At 37.3% G+C, this 18,229-nt stretch overlaps 1 protein-coding gene across 2 annotated transcripts in view; it reads left to right on the forward strand.

Moving 5' to 3' along the window:
- The window catches only part of Chrm2 (cholinergic receptor muscarinic 2), a 129,512-nt gene extending 112,516 nt beyond the window's left edge, over positions 1 to 16,996 (forward strand). For both annotated transcript variants that reach the window (XM_005332409.5, XM_021731107.3), the window contains one exon: positions 11,671 to 16,996. In XM_005332409.5, the coding sequence (XP_005332466.2) occupies positions 11,711 to 13,111 (1,401 nt within the window). In that variant the 5' untranslated portion in view covers positions 11,671 to 11,710 and the 3' untranslated portion in view covers positions 13,112 to 16,996. The remainder of the gene's footprint in view (positions 1 to 11,670) is intronic.
- The last annotated feature ends 1,233 nt before the right edge of the window (positions 16,997 to 18,229 follow it).

Genomic DNA, 18,229 nt, shown 5'->3' on the forward strand with positions numbered 1-18,229 from the left:
TTAAAGCACAGTTTGGAAATTTGAGGATGTACTGGACATTCTGGCAAGCGTAATGAAATCTTTTCCCACCATCCCTGCCCCTCACAGTGTGTTTTTAGTTTTTTTGTAGTCCGGTTACTTCTTCAACCCCTAGACAGGGCCATCCCACTCTGACTTACTATTTAGTCCCTGTTGAAAGAGGTCAACTTTGTTCACAGTGTCATTTTTAAAATTTTAATGACAACACTAAAAGGAAAAGAAGGAAAACATCAGGCTGGGTTTCAGTTTTACAATGGACTTTGAAAGCAACCACACAAGAGCAAAGACGAAGGCAGCTGCCCCCAAGTTACATTTCTAAATGGTCACACAGACCAGAGGTTGTTTTATCATGAAGAACTAGGACTATGAGGAAGTCTGCAAATGAATCCATCCTTGGAACACTTCAACTAAACATGCCTATCCCACTAGCCACCCATAAACTGGAGTGAAGATCAACTGAGGGATGCATAGACCTGCTCTCCCAGGCGACCATGAGAACTGGGTGTGGCCTATCAGATAGGGTCCAGCTAGTGGCTATGGACCATTTTACCCCCAAAGGGTTGATTCCTATCTTGCTATTGGAACTCAGCTCTGAACTAGTTTCGACTCCTGGGTTCTAGGATGGTGAGGCTATCTCCATTGTCTAGTGGAATACCATTTCCAGATCATGTTTTTTAGCCTCCACATACATAAATGAAGTTCCTTTCTTCCTTCTATACAGTCGTACCAGAATAGTAACATGGCATGAAAGATTAGGTAGTCATCCCTCTTTCAGTGGTTCTCAAACAGCTGATGCCATCTCATACATGCTACACTTGTTGAAGTTAGGGTAGGTAAGGGAGAAATTGAATAAATATTTGAAAGATAGGACTTGGATAAAGGAAATGAAATTGTCAAGAGAAATTCTCATGAGTAAGTGACAAAAGGCTTGAGGTAAGCCACTCAGGTCCACAGGCCTTTGGATAAAAGGAGGTCCTTGACTTCTATTTGTCACAGGCGTCTTCTTTCAATTAGTAAAACTACTAAAATGAGACTCTAAATTCAGTTGTTTCTTTGAAGGCAGCACCCGGAGTAATCTGTAAAGTGGAAGTCACAAATTCATTGCATGCCTACTCATACAGCATGCACTAAGCATTTGCAATATTCAGTCAATTTTTCTTTTATCTTTATCTTTGTCAGTAAGAAATCTTCATTTCAGGATTGGTTCTGTGTTTGTGAACAGCTAAAGTTTTTTTTTTCTTCAGAAAAACCTCAGAAAGATTATCTTTTCCAAAATTCACTACTTTGAGCTAATATATCAGTTTAGAATTACGAAATAATTGTTCATGAATCTTTAGCAAGAATTGTGATTGGAGGCTCAATTGACTGTGTCCCTTTGTTTAGGAAAAGTAGTTGCAAATTTTCACAGAACTGTTGTTGAAATTTAGATTGATGATTCCACTTTAGCATGGGCACCTGGATACCACAGAATAATAGTGCAATTTCTGGAATCCTTAAGATGAATGGAATTAAATAATAAAATTCATATAAAATTGACTCATATAAAATAAAAATTAGTCAAATTGCCTTCTCATATTTTGGGAGAAATATGAAGAGTGTGATTTGTTCCTTTCTGTTATTTTTTTTTCCTTCATGCTCTACTTGCTTGTAAGAACCACCCACCTGTCAATTATAATGAACTCCCTCATAGCAAGTGCTTATAGAGCACCTGCAAAGAGCCCAGTGTATTGAGTTCATATAGGAGAATTTGTGAATGGCACATGTTATTTTCCATGTCTGTTAGATCTTGCACAAATGGAAAAGGTTTCAACATATTTAAGTTCACACAACCAGAAAACAGCAGAGATAGGCCTCATTTTCAGGTTGATTGATTCCACTGACATTTCACAGTTATGTGTGTGTGAAAGTTACAGGAAGGAGAGCTGGCTCACTCTTACAGAGCAAGAAGCCAACTTTCTGCTGGTCCATCTCTCAGATGTGTATCCAGGACCTTCGCTACTCTCTCCCTCCACAAGTGTCAACAAGACAATTGCCATTCTTCATGTTTGGACAATTGTGTACACCAGTCCAGTTTTGAACTTGCAAGTCTCTCTGTGTAACATATTATCACTTTGTACTAATACTTCATCAGAAATTCTCCTTAACCTGCCTACCTTTAGCAGAAGAAATATTGTCTTTCTTATCTTCTCATATGTGTTATCATTCCTTCCTCCTCAACTGACACGCTTGACTGACACAGTGAAGAATCCAGGGCAAAATCCCTCAGCTTCCTGCTTCCTTCCAACTTGAGATCTTCCAGTGATTTGATAATTACTCAGAACCCTACATCCTCTTAGAGGTCCAGCTATGCATACCCTTCTCCCAGCAAACAATACATACTAAAATTGCTTTGCTAATAGGAACACAGTGGTGTTTCTGGGCAAACATCCTACCTACCAGATTTGTGCACAAGTCGCAATCTGTTGGTCACCTCTCCACTGGAAGATCTTCCCTTCTCATGCATGATTTAGGAATGGAAACTGTATGTAAGCATCCCCATGTATGAACTGCTCAAACTTTAGGTACTTTTTATTAGATGACATGGTGAAGATGGAGGCAGATAAAGTAGGATGAGGCCATTTCCAAACCAAGATGGTACAACTGAGGATGAGAAGGTCACTTTTGTCAGACCTATCACTCAGTCTGCATGAGAGATATGCTTTTCCTGTGTGGAGAGGCTGTGACTGAAGGAGAGTAAGGATGTTTGAATATTTAAATAGATTTTAAAGGTGATGGGACCCAAAAGGGAAGGGGCTGGAGGAAGTGAAGTCTGGGCAGCATGAAATGACATGTATCACATAATTATGTTGTGATGCACCTGAGGTTATCAACAAGAAGTGGTTTATTTCAAGTAGGTAAAGTTGACTGTTCTGATTTTCCACATAAATCTCTTCATTCTTTCTGACCAACTTGCTTTATTTTAACTCTAAATCAGTTGCCTCAGATACACAAATCTTTGATGAGTTGATGCAGATTTTTATGTCCCCTCATCTCAGTTGCCATCACATCATTTAGTGAAGACTTTCATCTTCTCCCTTCCCTGATTTTTAAAGTTTTAGTGAGATAACACTGTGGTCATTTTGCTCAGTTCTAGAAATAGTCTGCAATCAGACTCTGGGCAAACAATCATTCTGTTTCGATTGGAAACAATAAAAATAGTTTGCTGCCCATTACTTTCTACACTTCCTTACTATTTTTTATAGCTTTGTTGAATCTGCTATGAATCATAAGTATATGAGCCTGTATCATTTCTGTCATTGAAAACTGAGGGGATTCAAAGTTCATGGAGGTAAATTTGCTTCCCTGGGTTCTAGGTACCTACGTTACAGATTTTACTACCAGATTAGGGAGTAACTATTAAGCTTACCCTTATAGGTATATGTGCCTTAATGGTTGGTAGCCAGTAAACTTATATCTATAAAATAAAATAATTATATTTATTTTTCAAGAAAATGTGATTTTAATGAAGAGTAACATCTGCATTGATGATGATCTTTTTCTTTCTTTTCTTCAGCAATGCAGCCTAAATTAGAGAACAGATTAAAATAAATGTCTATCTCAATCATACACAATATCTCATGCCTGAAATCACAGTAACTCCAGAGGATGAGGCAGGAAGATCTCAAGTTTCAAGTTCAAGGTCATCCTGGGCAACCCAGTGAGCACTTCAGCAAGCTCCAGTTCCAAAATTTAAAAAATAACGAGTGGGGAACTGGGGATGTCAGCTTAGTGGTTAAGCGCCCCTGGGTTCAATCCCCAGTATCATAAATAAACAATTGTACATTGCTACATACAACTAAGTGTTCTTGGCTCTGGTTAACTATTATTAAGTGCATTATCTGAATGTTTATTTTCTTTATACTTGGTAGAAGAAATTTCACATTTGTGTGCACCTCCCACTTCTGATCCATTTATTTTACTCTGGGCATCCTGGTCTACCCGTCAGAGGAAACAGTAACTTCCTCTTTGAACTCTCTTCTCCTAAACTGCTTTTTCTTCCTTTCTCCCAAGCTGTCCTTGACCTGCTGTACCCAACTTGTGTTGTCATGTGCTCAGCTTCCAAGGGAAAGCACGTGTACCATTGAAAAGACTCCCTAGCGGGATGCATTGTTTGGATTGATCAGCTTCTCCAGAGAACAACAGCTTTCATTCTAGAATATTCCATCAGAGTCATAACAAGCCTCAATGCCTTTGAAAATTTGATTCACATTTTTAATTCAAAGCAATGAATTAACTAATTTAGAGTTATTAAACCAGCAGTCTGCCAACTTCATGGGGAAAAAAAAAATAAAACAAAAACAAAAAAGCCGACTATACATTTTCAGCTCCTCAAGATGGTAGAAGGATGCAGACTTTGATTCAAATACAGCTGCCTAATCAAACGCAACTTTCAGCAGCTCTGTGGGAACTGTTTCCACTCCCTTTCACTACTCTTCCCTGAGAGGACAGAACAACCTTTGGACAGAGAGCTTCCTCAGCTGAAGGGCTGTGTGCTCTGGAGCGCACTGATTAGCCTGCACCCTCTCCTTCGACGCATTCATCATCTGTCTTGAGTTCTGTCAAATTCCTGGCACAGGGAAGGGTAGGTGCCGCAGGGCTTACTCGGATGGAATTTGACTTTTAAAAGTCAAAAGTTTGGGTGTTTCCAGGTTTTGTCTTGTTTCAAATTGTCCAGATCTCTTTTCCTTTCCAGCAGGAGGTGTGTTGTGCCAGCCGATGACTAAAATGTGCCATGGTTGTCACAAGAAAGACAGGATCCTAGTTAAATCGTGTTTACGACTCTTTCCCCATTAGTCATGATATTATTTAGGGTAAGTGGTGTTGTGTTCGCAAGAAGGGAAAGGATGGCTTGGCTGTCATGGAGTGGAGATTTGTCCCAGAATCACTAAGCATAGTGTTATAGTTGACAGGCAGCCAAAGCCGCACAGCACACGTGTTTGCACTATATAACAAGGCCTTGCATAATCCTGATGTTTTTCACACTGTGAAAATTCATGAATTCTCTTCCATGTGTACTACTGTGAGGATCGGAGTGCTGTTTCAGCTATTTTTCACTCTTCTATCATTTGCTTTTGCATTTTCTTCTTCTTTTTTTTTTTTTTTTTTGTCAAAGTGCAGCCTCTGCATAGTCATGCGCAGACCCCGTAAATGTGCCCCTTGGAAAATGCAAAGTGTTTGCAGTGTGGCTATTTTGTCCCCTAATATTTTACTTACTGCACATTTAGTAAAGTCTGCTGTTCTGTGCCACAGTTTCCAAAATGGAAAAAACTCACGGGTTGCTTCCAAAATACTTTTGACACGTCATTTTGGATAACATAAAAAACTCAGTGTAAGTGAGTAAGCCTTGTACTGTGTTCTTGTTCCATGTTTCTGAATCTAATGGTTCAAATCTTAGGAAAGATTTCCAGGGAACTTTCTGTATCTATCTATTTATTTCATCCCACTCTGAGCAGACCTCCTCCATAGATTCCTAGCCCCGGCACCTGTCATTAAATTGATCCAGAATTGATTTAGAAAACAGGAAGTTTCTCAGCAATTTGTGTCTGCCCACATTATGAATTCCTTGTGGACAAGAATGTGTCTCTGGGCACCCGTTCCTCTTCACTTCCACCCCAGCAGCTCTTGATCTCATAGGAAGATCAGGTCATCAGTTCACAAGGGCACTTCAATAGCAATTTTGTAATGAAAACAACCCTAATTTCTTAGCAAGGATCCTACTCCTCCCTAGAGACACCACCCCCTACCAGAACTGCTATTGCACTGAGATCCAGGAGCCCACAAAGAAGCACTAGAAATGTTGACTAAGTCATCACATGCAGCTCAGCTCAACTCAAAGGAAACCCTGATTAAAGGGGAAAAAATGTAAAGACTCAGTCCATTTCTGTGAGGCTGTCAAAGCAGTCAGAAGGTAGAATGTCAATATTGTCATCTGAGAATGCAGGATTGTCTCCTGAGTTCCAGGCAAGGACTCCTCTTTCCCTGTCAGTAAAATTTAAAGAAATTCACGATTTGCAAGGCCCATTGTAATACAAGCAATCTATATTATCATCTGTATCAACATTAAAATCTGCACACAACAAAATCTTCCTTTAGAGAAAGGGGTTTTGCTCCTAAAAACTTCCTTGAAAAACCCTCTTCCCATATTTTTTTCTAAATGTTCTCTCCCAAATTATTGATAGAAGGAGTGATTGATTATTAATCATCTCAAATCCTACTTAATACCTGTACCAATGTGGTTTACAGATTACTGGGATTAACTGAATATTAAAAGTATCAAAAGCAGATTATATATACCTCAAAAGTCACATCTTCTGTGAAAAAAAAACTACACTCAGAATCTCACTTATCAGATGAATTATACCACATTTATTTATAAATATTATGTGCAATTACAAATAAATGTGCTTAATTTGCTTCCTAATCAAGGATAACATAGCACAAGATCACCACAAGTCATTCTAAAAAAAAGAAAGAGAATGTTTGCATTCCCTCCACCAATATCTGCTACTCCCTGAGTAGGTAGAGTTTTATTTTCTACGATACTCTGATATTTCCCTGTATTGCCATATTGTGGCGATCAAATTTATATCTTTCTTGTTTCTTATGATGCTATTTTACATACATATTGAAAGCTACATACCTAAGTATAATATAATTGAAACAAAATTTTAATTGTCTCAGAACATAGGATGGTGTTTAGTCCTAATATCCATAAATTAAAGGCTAACATGACCTTATTACTGCCTTGTCATTTGTGAGAATTTCAGGCAACTCTGGCAAGGCTTATGATTCTGTTACTGTGTTCGCTCAGTGAATATGCTGCTTTTTAGATCTCAATAGCTGAAAGAGATGGAGGAAGATCATCCAGAACATCTTGCTACTATTAATAATGTGCTCAAATGGCAGCAAAAACTAGAAGTGTATTCAGTAAGATTACATTTTAAAAACAAAAGTTAAAGAAATATAAGCAATTATAAATTCAACTTTATGTAAGTCCCTCTTGATTTCCAAACTCCCTTCTTGTTCTAAATTTTATTTTACGATCACATATCATCTCCCTCCAGATTTAATGGTTTCCTATCACAGATTCATTTTTCCCCTTGACTTTCTAATTCCTCTAGAACACATTTTTTTTTTGTGATTTGCTTTCTATTACATGGTAGGACATTAGTGGAAATAATGTATTCCTAGGAGTCACACAGACCTAAATTTGAATCATGGCCCCAGAAGTTGCTGGCTCTCTGATTATAATCATCTATAAAACAGGAAAAGAGAATAATAATCATGTTAGGGTTATTGTGAGAATTAAATGAAATGACATGCAAAAAAAAATCTAGCACTTAGGCTACTCATCGTTAGCTTACTATACACAGATGCACCTATGAAAGTGTTCTTCATATGTTCATTAGGCATGCTGCGTGAGCTGGGAAGGGTTTGAAGAAAATCCCATTTATTTTATTTAATTATCAACTTGTGAATGTATTTCAGAATATTTTTAAAAATTAATTAGTATTCTCTCTTTAACAATTCAGAAAAAAATCCATTATTGTTAGTATTTAGAAAATGTATGCCATCAGTATGAGTGTTTTTGTGAGGGGCTATTTATCAGCTCACATGGTGATATATGCATATAGCTATCTTTCCAGTGCTGGGATCAAAACCAGGGTATTGTGCATATCTTGCTCATCTCATTGAACTCCTTTCCCAGCTCTCTTACAAATCAAAAATTTTAGTTTTTGATGGTTGTTTCAGTAAAATTTTTTGAATCTCAAATATCACATATTTTCTTGTGCAGAACTCCACTTACTGATTTTTTTATCTTGCTGTGAATATCTCCACCCAAAGCTGCAATATTGACCTAGATATGATGACCTTTACTTAGTTTTCCTCATTGAGATACTAACTTGATGTTTGAGCATAGGGTTCAGGTATGGCAGGTCACTGTGTTTGTGAGTGATTTTAACTATTGAGACCAGTCCTCAGACGGTGCTTGTAGCATAGTCTACAGTTGGGTGACTTCGGTTTGAGTGTCAAGTAACCTAATTCTTTGATCTTTAACATTTATAAAGGTGTATAATAAAAATACCACTCACCTTATGAGGTGCTTTGAAGAGTTACTATCCTTTAAATGTGTTATCATCATAATTTTTGTTGGTACTAATGTTATTGGTAATTTATATCGTCGATAATGATAATTTAGTATTACTTCAGCCTCTACACCCTGCACCTTCCCACTCTTAACATGGTTCAAAGACACATACACACACATGACTTTCTGTTAGCTATTAGGAAAAGTGAATAATTTATACCCATTTGACAGTTTTGAAAATTACTAGCATTTCTTTAATAGTTAACATGTGTAGATCATGGTTCAAAGACATTATGTCACTATGATCCTTGCCACCACTCTGAAATAAAAGGAGGATTATTATTACTCCTGTTTGAGAGAAAAAAAAAATAAGGTTTTGGAATTTAATTTAGAGGCTCAGTGTCACCTAGCTAATAAATGAGAGCAGAGTTTAGCACCCATAACTTTGTGAAGAAAATATTGAATCACAGTTGCATTCCTCTCTGATATGTGTAGGGACTCAAGTTGCAAAGAAACTAAGGGCAGAAAAATTTTCTTCTCAGTCAGTTTCCATAGCCCTTCCAGAAATTAGTCAGAAACCAAACTGTAAAATACCAGATGGACGGTTATTACACACTTGCCATATTAAGATGCAGAGCCCTTTGAAGGTCATCTTCATCATTTAGTCTGTTGTGATTATGTTGTTTCATCGATGATGTAACTATTGTTGCCTTAATGACACCCTATGGTGCCACACTAGAAGTAAAAGCTTTTATAGAAATTTAAACAGCAGAAGCAGCAAGGGGTTGATGGACTTGATGAACGGAAGCTTTCTTTCATGGAGCAGGAACATGCATAACTACTCTGTGCTTACGCTAGAAGACAGGAAGGCCACCCTTCAAATACTTGTTTCTGCTTCTAAGCAGAATGTTTTCCATTTTTATACAGAGCATTAGCAGAACTAAGAAAATAATACAACTAAAACTTTAGGGGATGTAATAGTAGCTAACTCTGTTAGTGCAATGTGTTCTACCTCAATAAGCATCCCAAGTTCCCCATAACAGTCCATCAGCTAGAAATCTTTGGGTATAGTTCATCTTCATGCTGCTGCCTAACAGTTTTCTTTGTTACTGGATGAATTACAATTTTTTTCAAGGGGAAAGAGTAACCTGCCGGGAAGGATGGTAGGTTTAGTTGTAAATCATTTGTTCACCAGCCTTGGGCTGAAAGGACAGGTTTCTTAACCTTTTTTTTATAATTTCACTTTTCTTCACATAAAGGAGGTGATAGAATCTGCCCTGTGTATTTGTATAGCTGTTAGCATTTCTATAAAGTGTACATGTTTGGGAGACCTAAGGCTACATTTTCCTTTAATTATTTTTCTATTGAAAAAAAATGCATGCTACTGGTAAACAGAAGAAGGATGAGTGAGAAGAGAGGAAATAAAAAAATAAAAAAATAAGTAGAGGGCAGAGTGAGGATTATATGACTGTGTTAATATCAATTCTACAATAATAATAATTATAATTAATTAATTAGCAGTAATTATGATAAGAATCAAAAAATCAAGGAAAAATCTTCTATTTACTCTTCCAGGGCTTTCTGTAATCTTTCAAATAAAGAATCAAATCAGTCAATTTCAAAAGCCTGCTTTTAAAAGTAAATGTTATACATTATTCTCCAATGGAAATCGCCAAATATTTTCATAAAACTAGACTGTAGCCTTATATATTTGGGGTTTTATTTTTAAATTATGAAGTTGAATATCTCTTTTATATGTAAAAGTCACTTATATTAATTTATTTTTTAACCTAACTTTCATTTCAGTGTTTTAGGTTGTTAGTCTTTTATCTTTCCTCTTTTTTCCCCCAAATTATTTTGTATTAAGGGAAATAGGCGATTTTCTATTATGTGCTTACAAATATTTTTTCTATATTAATTTATTTTTCTCTGCAAAAATGATGCATGCAGTACTTACTGAATATTTTTATGGCTATTGAATTTATGGTCTGATCTATTAGGGTCAAAATCCTACTCTATTATTAAGGTTTTTTATTATTAAAATGCTTGAAGATAATTTCCTCTCTTAAGCAGAATAAACCATTTGTTCAAATGCTATTTCTGCTGTGAAGTACTTAACAAAGAATTTTCTACATGGATTTCAAGAGCAAACCACTGCCCCCATTGAATCTCATACCATTACTTAGAAATAAGTGGTTTTAGAATCAATAGATATTTCTGCATTTTGAAGTGACACCAAATAATTTCTCAGTATTCTTATTTTCTGACACACAGCTCGCGGCAATTTTCTTTTTCAAAAAGAGGCAGAAGTTGGATTACATTTTCTCTTAGATGCTTTTCCCCGGAAACATATTTCTTGATGAATTCTTAACTTTCTGTCCTACAGGCCACCATATGTTCTCCCTTATGAAGGATCACTCGGTGGTCATCAGACTTTGGCAGAATTGGGTGGAAAAAAATGGCAATGATGTATTTACTTTAGTGCAACAGGGTTAGGCAGCAGAGAGTGCACACAGCTTGTATAATCAATTCTCTATCCAAGCTATCTTAGCCACCAGAGCTCATGCCTCTCACAAGCAGGAACCCTGTCCTCATCATCACAGAATGCTCAGACTATATTGCAATGCCTAATGGAGTGAAGCTGCTCCACAGGATGAGGACGAGGTAAACAAATGAAGGATTGTGCAAACAGGTTCACAGTCTCATCCCTGTCACTGATTCTATATGTGACCTGATACCAGTCTCTCAGCTTTCTGGACCAAAAAGCAAAAGGTTTAGCAGAAAGCACAGTAAAAAACAGAGTTCATAGAGGTTTGAAAGAAAAAAAAAGCATTCTGAAAATTGGTACAATTCTATCAATATGCATTTAATAAGCAATATGGAATATTGGAAATTTTAATGCTAGGTGATAATTCCCTTCAATGAACAATTTTTTTCTGACCTCATAAAACAGAGGTCAAAGAAAATTGTTCTTTGGGGGGAATTATATTGATTAAGAAAATATCATTATGTTGTCTTTACTATCCCTCTCCTTAATATAATTATGAAAAAGGCTTGGAGCTACCAGGAAGGCAGGTGCTATTGGCTGGAGAAGCCACACATGCAGTTTCATGCTTTCTCCCATAATATTGTCCTCCCACTGGATTATTAATCTGTATGTACATTCTAGAAGTCCCTTGATGCTTTGGTAGCTTTGGTGTATTTAGTTCAATTTACCAGAATGATGCTCTGTTTACTTGATTCAGGAGATGAAAAGATGATACATAGATAGGTACTCATATCCCTATATGGAAACATTCAAAATGTTCTTGGCCTTCAAGTTAATGGCCACCCTGAGAGGACCTCTTGAATCCCCCTTATGAAGTTTGTGACCTTTTTGTGGGGAACTCACACAGGCAGGCACAATGATCATGCAGGAGAAGCAAGATGGCAGTAGGGGGAAGTAAAACTCAAAAGAGAGAAATCTAATGTAGTTTAAAGCATATTCATGTTATAATTCTTAATTTTATCCTATTTCCCCGCAGGCTTAAATGTTGATTTGGCTACTTGGCTACTGAACACAAAATGAATAACTCAACAAACTCCTCTAATAATGGCCTGGCAATCACCAGTCCTTATAAGACATTTGAAGTGGTTTTTATTGTCCTTGTGGCTGGATCCCTCAGCTTGGTGACTATTATCGGAAATATCCTGGTCATGGTTTCCATTAAAGTCAACCGCCACCTCCAGACAGTCAACAACTATTTTTTGTTCAGTTTGGCCTGTGCTGACCTCATCATAGGTGTTTTCTCCATGAACTTGTACACCCTCTACACTGTGATCGGCTACTGGCCTCTAGGACCTGTGGTGTGTGACCTTTGGCTAGCCTTGGACTATGTGGTCAGCAATGCCTCTGTCATGAATCTGCTCATCATCAGCTTTGACAGGTACTTCTGTGTCACCAAACCTCTGACCTACCCCGTTAAGCGGACCACGAAAATGGCAGGGATGATGATCGCAGCCGCTTGGGTCCTGTCCTTTATCCTCTGGGCTCCGGCCATTCTCTTCTGGCAGTTCATTGTAGGGGTGAGAACTGTGGAGGATGGGGAATGCTACATTCAGTTTTTCTCCAATGCTGCTGTCACCTTTGGTACTGCCATTGCAGCCTTCTATCTGCCAGTGATCATCATGACTGTGCTGTATTGGCATATATCCCGAGCCAGCAAGAGCAGGATAAAGAAGGAGAAGAAGGAGCCCGTGGCCAACCAAGATCCAGTTTCTCCAAGTCTGGTGCAAGGAAGAATAGTGAAGCCAAATAATAACAACATGCCCGGCAATGACGGTGGCCTGGAGCACAACAAAATCCAGAATGGCAAGGCCACCAGAGATGCTGTGACCGAGAACTGCGTCCAGGGGGAAGAGAAAGAGAGCTCCAACGATTCCACCTCAGTCAGTGCTGTGGCCTCCAATATGAGAGATGATGAAATAACCCAGGATGAAAACACAGTTTCCACTTCCTTGGGCCATTCCAAAGATGAGAACTCGAAGCAAACATGCATCAAAATTGTCACCAAGACCCAAAAAGGTGACTCCTGTACGCCAACTAATACCACCGTGGAGCTAGTTGGGTCTTCTGGTCAGAACGGAGAAGAAAAACAGAACATTGTAGCCCGTAAGATTGTGAAGATGACCAAGCAGCCTGCAAAGAAGAAGCCTCCTCCTTCCCGGGAAAAGAAAGTGACCAGGACAATCTTGGCTATCCTGTTGGCTTTCATCATCACCTGGGCCCCATACAATGTCATGGTGCTCATTAACACCTTCTGTGCACCATGCATCCCCAACACAGTGTGGACCATTGGTTATTGGCTCTGTTACATCAACAGTACTATCAACCCTGCCTGCTATGCACTGTGTAATGCCACCTTCAAGAAGACCTTTAAACACCTTCTCATGTGTCATTACAAGAACATAGGTGCAACAAGGTAAAACAACTTTGAAAAGAAGGGAAATGGTCAGGGGAGCTTGGGAAGCATAAAGAGGATAAAAGAGCTCCTACTACTAAATTCTCTGCCCTTGCACTTTATGGTCTTATTATGGAATGGAAAATAAGGAGCTCCACAGTGACCCTCTTTTCATGCCATAGCTCCAGTTTGGAAAAAAAAAAAAAACTTTCACCTTATAAACACTGTCAGTTTAGGAGCAACGAGACAATAAAAGAGACATGTTGGAATTGTGCATTTAAGGAACAATCTAGGCTGCCGTACTCTCTTGAAGAAGGGCTTCTGAATCTACAAATCTGTCAGTCTCTGCACAAGAAGAAAAAACTATTCTTTTTTGTTGTTTCTCTTTCCTTTTGTTCTCATGTGTCCCTGTGAGGACGAAATGCCAGAATACACACTAATGTGGAGACTTCAGTATAGAGAAATGGACATTATACAACGCGCAAGTGAAGAAAAGAAATCCAAAAGGCTGCAGAAACGGTCTCCAGAATGTCAAGCAGATTCTCTTCTTTAGGTATGATATGATTTGGAGGACCGCAATACAATCAGCGCTTTTTTTTCCCACCTGTCCCTTTTTCCATCCATGAAAAGCAAGCAAACAAAAACCCATCTAGATGACACCATTTATTTTTGTTATGGTCTAGGTTTGCACTTGTCCATTCTACATGGCATATGGTAGTACCTTTGGACTTTCATCCAGTCCATCCAGAGACAGCTGGAACACTGGCACTTCACTCCTCTCACTGCATCTTTGGCCTTCCTGGGAGTCAGAAATTCTATAAGGCTTTAATTCACTTATGATTCTACGTGTAGAACATTTCCTTCTACTCTAGCCTCTTATTTTAACAGAATAGTCTCCCCAACACATAAACATGCTTGAGAAATCAGAGTCATCCTAAAGTTTAGATTTCCTCAAATTAAAAAATGGACAGTCCAGCTGGAGAAAGTGTACAGATGCCAGATGAATTTTGAGATGAGAAGATAGAAGGTTAGAGTTGTTTTCTGTTTGAACCTGAATCTGCCTGACCCAAGTATGAAATGTTAACTTGTATAATACAACTCCTGATATTTTCATCAGCTTTTTTCATTGGGATTTCTAAACAAGGTTAGTTTACTTAGTCTCAGAAGAGTCAGATCTTCAATTCATTGCCCAATCATGGTGGATATTCAAATTATTATCAAATTAGGTTGCATAACTATACTAGTACCTGTTGGAAGGAGAAAAAAATAATAGAAATACTTAACTGAAAGTACATATTTCATATTCCTCAACTTGCCAACTTTCCCTAAGATTACTTAACACAAAATTCTCTGGTTTTAGTAGAATTGTAGTACTCTTTGTGATCCAAATGTTAACCAACAAATTCTCTAAATATAACAGAAGAATATAGGTGAATATTCCCTTGTCTCTTCTCACTGATTCTAGACCATAAAAAATCAGGTCAGGAATAATTATACTGGTATTACATGAAACTTGCCCATGTACAAACATGTTATTTTGTAGCACAAAAAGTGTAGTATAAATTGATTCACATTTCATTAGTTATTTTAAACCTTCATATATTTTCTTACATTATTCTCTATAGTCTTCCAATTATATTTTATACAGATGACCCAATGGATAGAAATTAAATTTGTAAATTTTATGTCAAATGTCATAAATTGCATTTATGATTCATGACTACACAATATCTTGCCCCAATATGATGTGGTAGGTCATGTGAGTTACATGACAAATTTGTCAGCCTTAAACCCTAGAACTTACTACTGTTATTTTATATAACTTTTCTCATCAATTTGGAGAGTTGAAGAAGGCGAACAAGAAGAAGAAAAAGAAGAAGAAGAAGCACAAAGGCAACAACAAAAGTTGTGAATTAATAAGAAGAAAATTGCCCACAATATTGTAGGTAACTTATTATTTATAAAAATAACTCTTTGGTTGAACAATTCCATTTGTCTACCCCCACCCAATATTTCATGTGTAACCTCATATTATCCATTCATATGGGCTCTTTTAGTCTATAAATAATTATTTTTAGTCTATAAATAATTCAGTGTAAACTTTTTGATTTTAAGTTCACATAGTTTTTTACATAGCATCTCTTCACGTTGGCTAAAATCAATTGAGTGGAAAGAACATCAAGTCAATGGGCTCCTTGTTTCCTGTAAACAAAATGACCCCTTGGCCTACTAGTTCGCTTTTTCATTGGTTGTATCACCATGATGTAGACTTAGTTTAGATGGGATGAACCCTTTGGATCCCAAGATTTATGAGGGGCTTCTGTTTTGTTTGCTCTAACAACCCAAAGTATGTGAGTCAAACTGTCTCTGACTATCCATTGCCATTGTATGCATCTTTCTTTTGTTCTTGATACACACCGCAGCCACCACAACTTCGTTGAAAAAGAAACTGCCAAATTAAAGAAAAGAATCCAAGTGAGACTGCCATACCATGGAAACTAGAATCAGAAAAATGGAAGGAACACTGAAGGTGATTGGAGAAATATGGAAACCGTATTAAAAATTTATGTTAACTATTGTTGGATTTGCCTATTTTGGTGACTCCCCACCAGGGACCTTTTTTCCCTAGGGAAACATTTAGCATTGTATAGAGACATTTTTCTGCTGCTATAAGTTGGAGGAAGACACTTGTATTTAATGGGTAGAGCCAGGAATATGGCTGAACCGGTCACCGTGCACAGGACAGGCTCCCATCCCCTCCAAACTAAATTTATTTATTTTGAAATGTACATAGTGCCATGGCTAAGAAACTCAATTTTTTTTAAATAAAGGAATTCCTAGAATTAACTTTCTGTGAGTGGAGAAATAACTCACTTTTAGAAAATTATTGCAAATTGCTCCCCTGTTGGAAAATAAAAGTAATATCAATCAACAACATATAAGAAACATTTCTCTATTGACTCTGGAGTATTTGTGATTCAAAGACTGGGAACACAGGTCCTATGTATGTATTCAAAGTCACCAATCCATGCCTATTATTTCTAACATCTTAATGTTTGATCGTGATTGTCATGGAGTCTAGTCAGAAGGTTGCAGTTGTTAACCACCAAAAATGTTTGTAGTTCATATGGTCAATTTGTATCAAAGCTACCATTTTTCTTTTCAGAATAATGAGAAAATACAATTCAATGTCTCCTTAGCTTTTGCTGGGAACATCTGTATCTGTTAAGTCTTTATTGCTTCTTTCCTCGTAGCAATAATGTAAATATCCCAGAGTGGTCTTATAAGAAGATGAGATAAAGAATATTAAAAGGACCAGTACATTTCCTGAAAAAAGAAATAATTGACTTTTCACCAGTTCATCCTTAATTTAATCCCAGATCCCAATTGTAAGACAAAAGTTGTCAATATAATAAGTCACAAGAAATAAACTCTCTGGGTTGACATGTGGAAGCTGGAGGTCCCACGTACTCTGCCCTTTGTCCACTCACTGCTTTTTGGTCTTGAAGAGATGACATTTTTGACAGATGGGCGTTCAACATGATGGCAACAGTTACTTAGTAATGCAGTCTAACTTGTTTTCTTCTACTGAGTTCATTGATAGTTGCCTCCCCTATCCAGATTAATAATATCCTTTCCAACAACCATAGTACTGGTGTTGCAAATAGATTAGGAAAGCACCTACAGCTGGATGAACCTGTGTACTTTCAGCATGTATATACAATACCATGCCCCTTCAATAAAAGCTTCTCTTAAAAGGGTGCACGCTGTAGCATGAACTGTGTGCATATTTAATATATCTATCTGGTATATGCTGTATGCTTATATATATACATACTATAAATACAATAATAAAATGTACCATAGAAATACATATTTCTGTATGCAAATAAATATATTATACACAAAATCTTGGTTTGTGGTATGGTGTATGTTTTTTTTTTTCAGAAAAATAGTAGATTTTATGTGCCCCATTTTCAAGAAAAGCAGTGTTTGCATTTGAAGAAAGAAATTTTAGGACAGCCCAAATCCTGCTTATATTAAAATTCAGTGCTTTATAATCTTCAAGAAGCCTGGCAGTGATTTTAAATATCTCTTAGAGGAGTAAATTAATAAATCTTGCTGGTATCACCCCCACATGACAACCATGCTTTCTTCTCCTGCACTCTGACGGGCTTGTGATGAGAACCTTCCAGCTGGTGCAGTCCCAACAGCTGTGTTGATCTTGTGTCTGATTGCCTGATGAGGCTGCACCCAACTCGTTCTCAGAAAGTTTCACTCTCTTCCAAATTAACTGATTTTAGTGAAATAAAAAATAATCATACTGGGAGAAAAGGATGACCTTCAGAACATCTTTTTTATTCTGACAAACAAGGTAAAAAAAATTGTACAAGCACTGTATTTTATAAACCACTCTTTCCACTGGGCTCCAATACAGCCTCCCATACATTAAACACCAAAAATTTTTAATGAAGTATAAAATTGCAAGTTTCCCCATGAAATTATGAAACAGATGGCTTGTTCTCAAGTGTCCTACATTTTCTCCACACAGTCTCTTCCTCTCCCTGTTACACTCAACTGCCCACTCTCCTAGGAATATTTCCCTTGGTCCACACTCTCCTAGGAACATTTCCTTTGGTCCATTAGCACAATCTTGTTGTAATTAGTTGAGGTCAGGCAAGCCGTCCCAGGAGATGCTTACATTTTAATACAAAAAGCATTAACACTGAGCCTTTGAAAGATTATTATTATAGTCCCTAGGTACTAAGGCATATAATGGTAGAGAAATTTTTCAGTTAATTCTAGTTTTTTTTATATTACTTGTGACATACTTGATGTCTATCTCCTTCTTATGTTCTACCCCCTATGATGCCATTCACCCATTGGTGAACTGGGGTCCTAAACACTCTGAGGATTCTATCAAGTCCCATTGGTTTCATTTTGTTCCAGTGAACAAGTCCCATTTCATTTTCGAGAATGAAACCTGTATCAATAAAGTGTTAAATGCTCTTTTGGACAGGATGTTTGCTAACACTGAAACAAAAAGCATCTTATCATTATTCCTTAATAATCTTCTACCATATAACTTGTATCAGTTTTTTTCTTTCAGCCCCAAATGGAGGAAACACAGTGTGATAAGTTG

This window comes from Ictidomys tridecemlineatus, chromosome 2, assembly GCF_052094955.1.
Source record: "Ictidomys tridecemlineatus isolate mIctTri1 chromosome 2, mIctTri1.hap1, whole genome shotgun sequence".
NCBI classification, from domain to species: Eukaryota; Metazoa; Chordata; class Mammalia; order Rodentia; family Sciuridae; genus Ictidomys; species Ictidomys tridecemlineatus.